We start from the raw sequence: 6,394 nt of genomic DNA, 5'->3' as shown, positions 1-6,394 counted from the left end.
AATGTGTAAGACTTCTTGTGAGGGGAAGAGAAGCTTATCTAAAGGAAGAGGCCAAAAGACCACAACAGAGTTAAAACTGGATTAGTCATTTAAAATCCCAGTAGTAAAATAGCATCTTTTCCTGATAGCTTCTTTATGTGGTTTCTCCAGCACCCATTTCTGAAGAGAGGGGTACACACATTCAATTAGCTCAGAAAGGCACAGGAAAATGCAAGTGAAGAGACAAATGTGTGAGAGTCATTCAACTTGTCATCCTTCCAAAAGACAGAGGTATCACTGCATTGTGAAACCACCTTTTTGTTTAGTAGAAACTTCTAGACAGCTTCTGAAATCTACATCCCAGCTCTGAAGCAGTGTATTTAATTATGCCAATCAGTCTTGATAAATGACTGCTTCTAGAGCTTCTCTGTGGTGTCTTCAGTTCTAATGAACCAATGTCCCCTTTGCACCTTGCATTGCAACCCAGTAAGTCCCTTCCTCAACTTGAACTTTTGCTTCTGCTATATAGCAAGTCAACACCACCAGCCAGTATGGAATAGAGTACAAAAGTAGGTGAAATTCATTTACTAGGGTGAGAAAATATAGAGAAATCTATTTTCTACTAAGAGCTAAGCTTTCACTTTCCCGTTACCTTTACTCTTTGGACAGCTGATCTCTGCTTATTTCACAAGCATTTGTGATATCTTCTCACCAACATTTATATTTTTAAAATTCTGTTGCTTCTATAAAGAAACTAATTAGGGAGCTACACAATACTTCCACTCAACAGTTACTGGTTTGGGTTTTTAATGTTATTAGCGAACTTGGATATACTATAACAGATATATTTGGGCTAAAACAGGTTTGTCAAGTGTTGTACTAAATTAAAAAAACACAACAAACAAGACGTATTACACCTGTACCTCCCAGAAGTGTGAGTTGATTACATAATCTCTCTCTTAATACCAGAGGCACAAATAAAGTAGAAAAAAAAATCAATTGTAACTTTATAATACACAGTCACAGTCAGTAACAAAACAGTAGCAAACCACAGAGTCTTCATTTCCAGCTTCACCAGGCTCAAGGAGCGGACACACTTTGGATGACACCAACATTCTTCTCCGAAAAGAACAAGAGTCTGAAGAGCACAGTATGAATTTGAAAGAGACTATGTGTTTCTCCTGCTGTTTTCTGCAATTACTGCTTGAGCAAGGGTTAACTTTAATTTATTAAATAGTTACTGGCAATCCTGAGGAAGAAGCATTGCTCTTTAAGCCATTTATTCTTTGTCCATATAAATTAACAAAAATCAGTCACTGTCATTTTACCAGTGTAGACACTGCTCAGACTTTGATCAGGTTGTCTCTCAGTTTAGATCATATCCTCACTTCAGGCTCTGTCTATTCTCTGCCAATGATTCCCTCTCTGCAGCTTGTATTTTTGAGGCACTGTGCCCAGAACTTAACGTTGTGGGCACTCCTAACAGTTTGGAAGAACATAAACTGTCTGGGGCTGGATAATGAGAACGTTTTCTAGAAGACCGCTGCCTGCATCAATTCTTAGTTAAGTCTGAGGGGGTTTTGCAATACAGTATGCAATGGTTCAAGCTTACGGTAAAGGAAAGGGAAAAAAAAAAAATCAAGCTTTCTCACTAGCTGCCTATTGAAAATAGTTTCAACACAACTCATCAGCACGCTTCCAGCAGAAGCCGGTGTGAATGAATAAATACAAACTGAGCAAAAATATTGTGAACACACCACTTAGCAATCCTACAGTATTTATGGCAACTTCTTAAGTGTTTGGTAAACATTTATGCTTCAGAACCTGTGAAATAGAAAGGACTAAGGGTGGGAAAGAGCTTAAAATCTTTCAAGAAGCAGCAAAGCCACAGTGGGTTTGGAGAGATAATGAGTGTACTTGAACACTTACTCTTAAGACCTCTGTCACAAAAATCCTTATGTGAAGATAACTGATAACAAAACATTTGCAGAAACTAGACATATTTCAATTACCAATGAAAAATACAACTGTTTTAAAAAGTGAGAAGGGAAATGAGAGGATCGTAATGGCTCTCATAACAGTTTCTGGGAAAGAAAAGACTATCCAGAAAAGTGGAGAAAAGGCAAGTGGGTGCATTCATTGGTAGAAAGGTAAAAAATTGGTGGAATGTAATTTGATATGGAAGAAAGTGAGTTGGAGCCACAAACCAACCTAGGGAACCAGATGGTTCTGAAAACACTGCAAGGACATTGTTCTTCAAAACATCCATTCACCTTGGCTTCAGAGCTGAATCCTCTGTCTGCCCAGTACAGCTGAAAGCTTCTAATCAATGATGTATACAGACGATGGCCAAATATCAGTTACAAGCATTACCTCATTCAAAATGAAAAAAACGAGGGCTAAAAACAGGCAACCAAGGCAGTTTAACTTGAGAACAAGTCATTCCTAAAATAAATGTTCAAAATTATGAAAGGACTCTTGGTATTCCCAAAACTGACATGCTTTGCTGAAGTTTCCTGTGGAATTTCAGTACCGGTGAATCAGTGGAGATTGAGAGCAGTTTCAAAATCTAAGGGCATCCATAAAGTGGACGCAATGCATTCCTCCTTCACATTAGCAATTGTACATTTAAAGAGAAAACTCCTTTGTAGAAAGTAATATGAGGACTATAAGAGGGCTTTACCACAGTGAAAATTAAATGAGGGGAAACCAACCAGTCACAGTCCTATTTTTCCAATGTAACTACTCAAGATACACGATTTTATAAAGAATTTCGTTCCAAGGATCATATTAGAGAAACTCTGACATTTTTCTCCACCTTTCATCATCTTTCTAGCAAGCTGATGGGGTGACTGACAAACAAGTGAATAACTCGACTTTTTGGTGACCCTCTGCAGTGAATACTGTGCGTATTTGCAACCAGCTATCCCAAGCCTTATTGTTAAATTTGCAGTAAGCATATAATAATAAAAATACCCAAGAACAAAATAAAAAGTTGCAAAAAGTAAGAAAGGCATAACTGGGGTGTGTGCGGGTACTTTGTTTGTTTGCTTAAGAAGAGGAGTCCCCAGCCAACAGCACTTCCATCAGTCTCAGGGGGATTCTCTGTGAACTAATTAATGAAGAATTGGATGCTCACAAGGACAAACTCAAAACAATTGAAAAAGCTAGAAATCCTTTCTATTACATAACTTGTCTGGCTGATTCCAAATCAAAACACAGGCTGAGATCCAAACTGGAGGAAAAGGCTAACAGAATATAGTTCCTCTTGTTTTCCCTTTGCATTTAACACCGAAGAACTCAGTGTCTAACCTCATTTTTTGTTTGCATAGGCAACTACATCTCAGGCCACTGCAAAACGGTAAACTGTGGAAATAAAAACACACAGCTCAATTCAGAATGAGCACATTTGAGAAGACTCACTACAACTGACAACCTCAGGATCCAGCAAGTTCCCAATACAAACTGTTTTTTCTGATTACAAAAAACACTGTCAAGAAGAGGTGTTAAAAATAATTAAATTGGTACAGGAGTTCTGAAATCCAAGGAGATCCCAGCTGATGACAGGTCCCTCATCAGACCAGACTCGCTGGCAACACACTGTGTACAGTAAAGTACCTGCAAGTGTTCCATGTTGGTAATATCATACGTGACTTCATAGAGTGGATAAATAATTATTTAGGAAGCAAATCCATGTTCACATACTTCTCGAAATAACTCTGACCAGAGCCTGGGAATTGCCAGCAAATGCCTTTAAAGCAGGCAACAATATCCTTTCAGAATGTCTCTTGTTAAAGTAAAACTTTTGTACAAAGGAATTAAGTCTCTCTACAGACAAAACCTAAAAAATATGAAGCAAGTACAAACAACACAACCTTTGCCAATGCAGGTCTGCAGAACCCAGAAGAGCAACATCTCAATATGGTGTAAATAATTGCAATTATCACAACAATGTTAGCTATTGTGTTTCTCATGTCAGGAAAGAGACTGAAGATTACAAATATGCACAATCTACTGAAGTGATTTTTCATTTTAATGCAACAGGTAGATGACAGTAGAGAGAGCAATTGCTGCTTGCTTTTAATTCGGTCAAGAGAGCTAAAGGAACTAGGCCAAGACCCAGAAAAACACACAATCATACACTGAACCAGTGGAGAACAGTCAGCTAAAAACACCTCAAAGTTGAACAAAAACAATCACCTTTTCAAACATCAGTCTGACCTGAAGATCTGTACAAACCAGTTTCATACACCTCTGCCAAACTAGAGGTGTCTTACTTCCCACAGCAGTATGTTTTCAAAACTTCAGCTCCTTTCCAGCAAGTTAACATATGCAACAAGACTTAAAGCAAAACATGAAGTTTATACGCGTTGCCCTGTGCCCAATGCTTATTTCTACATAGCAGGATTCATAGCTTTAAAAAACACAATGCCAACACTGTTCTCCTTCTCTACACCAGCAGAATGTTCCATACTAAAACCAATGTGTCCCAGCTGCAGGATCCAAGAGAGCTATCCAACCTGGACATGTATTCAGCATTTCTCTCCCTCTCTTGTTTTGGGTTGGTTTTTTTTAAAGTTTCCATCCGACCCTCAGCTCTAATCCTGACTATTCAAGAGGCACAGGTGGTTACATATCTGGGACTAGAGACAGTTCTCAAATTTATTAAAAATTTAAAAATTAAGCTGCTCTGGAAAGCCTACGGTTAATGCAAAGTGTACTTTCTGGTCCTAATCCAGTGACAAGTGAGCATTTGTCCATAGCATAACACAGCCAGATTTCAGCACAGTTCAACATAAATTGCATTCTCTGTTCATGTAAGGCCAACATTCAGAAGAGAATGAAGTTCTGCACTTCCAGATAGGGAGATATTAATGAGGCAGCTGATGGCCATGAAGGTCAGCAATAACAGGAAAAGTACTGACACTGGATTGAAAGAAAAGAAAGGAGATAAAAGAAAGAGTAGAAAGGATTTGTGTAATTTCTGTTAACGGTATGTCTGGCTCTGCTTGGTGTAAACACCACCTGAATTCTAGGGTCAAGATGCATCAGGAAAAAAGAGAAATTATGTTTCACTTTAAAGAAAAAAAATCAAACAAAGAGTTAGTAGATATATGATAGTTTTAAATAATTTTTAATTGCTAATGTTATCTATTTTCCTGTCTGCTGTTAAAAATAAATTACTATCAAAAGAAGGGAAATATAACACACTGTAGTTTGCTGACTTCTTAATGACAGTCTTAAGGCCCTCTTGCTCTACTACTACAAAAGTTAGTTTGCTAATTTACTGGAAAAAGGAGAAATGTAAAGAAAACAAGAAGGAAAATAGACTGCTCTATACAATGATGGCTTACATGCCTCTACATGAGTAGTTCTATAGCAGTTACAAAAACCTTCATGAAACCTTAGTGTATTTCAATCAAAGCAAGTGGGAACCTATGTATAGTTATTCTCAACAAAGTCTGTAGTTTGTTTATAGAAAACCGTTTTCAGGTTTCCAAGAGTAAGCCCAGAAAATCTACTGGGAAAAGTAGTACTACATTACTACACAGCGCATGCAGGTGAAAACTCACCCAAAAGATAGCTTTGTCTTAAGATCCCCAGTAAATTTTCAGTTTCAATCTTTGGTCATAGATTATCCTGACAACGATCCTACACGCGACTTCTCTTTGCACTTTTGACATTCCTTCTGCACATCCCCTCACCCACCAACCCCCCTTGCCCCACAACTTCCACGAGTCCAAAGAGCATCCCAATGAAACCGGGTGACCTCACCTTTCATTTTGACAGTGGGAGAATTGGGTCCAGCCGATTGCTTCCTCCATCCTCTCCAGTTCTGGCAAAGGCTCTCTGCCTCAGAGATGAAGGAACAAAGAGAGTCTTCTTCAAAGCGATCGGAGTCTTCAAATGAAAACCTCTCCCCGTCCTCCCACTCTGCAAACATGAGTTCCATCACATCCGACAGGCGACGTGGGGGGAAAAGAAGAAAGACAGTAACAGCACTGCTCACTTTTAACAGGTGGATGGACTTGAGGGCTCCTGCAACACTTAAAATCTCAATTCTGATTCGATCCCCATACTATAGTACCAGGAAAAACAGAGCCAGCGCTATCTGAGGTGGGAGAAGCAGGAAATCAACTAAGGGGAAGCTCATAAAAATCCCAGAAAAAACCCAAGTTCTTTAAAAAGTTAAAAAAATGCTCATGTCCACAAAATGTACTTGAGGCGGAGGGGGTCTGGTTGGTCTACGAGAGCTGCCTCCAGGCGGGACAGGTGCCTGCCGGCCACACGGAGGGTCTGAAGGCTTCCGACGCCAACGGCCCCGGCGCTGGACGACGAGGGAAGGGGCCGGTTTCCTTCTCCGGGGCTCCCGCTGGGGGAAAGCAGGTATCTGTGCGCAGGGCCAGGTCTCCCT

The 6,394-nt window shown here is 39.6% G+C and overlaps 1 protein-coding gene across 1 annotated transcript in view; it reads right to left on the bottom strand.

The window, feature by feature from the left end:
• The window catches only part of ZSWIM8 (zinc finger, SWIM-type containing 8), a 71,032-nt gene extending 64,681 nt beyond the window's left edge, over window positions 1-6,351 (bottom strand). Inside the window, 1 exon segment of the mRNA XM_009322481.1 lies at window positions 5,768-6,351. Within this exon segment, the coding sequence (XP_009320756.1) occupies window positions 5,768-5,932 (165 nt within the window). The 5' untranslated portion in view covers window positions 5,933-6,351.
• Window positions 6,352-6,394: the final 43 nt, after the last annotated feature.

Source organism: Pygoscelis adeliae, unplaced genomic scaffold (assembly GCF_000699105.1).
Source record: "Pygoscelis adeliae isolate BGI_AS28 unplaced genomic scaffold, ASM69910v1 Scaffold244, whole genome shotgun sequence".
Taxonomy (NCBI): Eukaryota; Metazoa; Chordata; class Aves; order Sphenisciformes; family Spheniscidae; genus Pygoscelis; species Pygoscelis adeliae.
The sequence above is the reverse complement of the archived record's forward strand: the minus strand, read 5'-3'. Positions and strand labels throughout refer to the sequence as shown.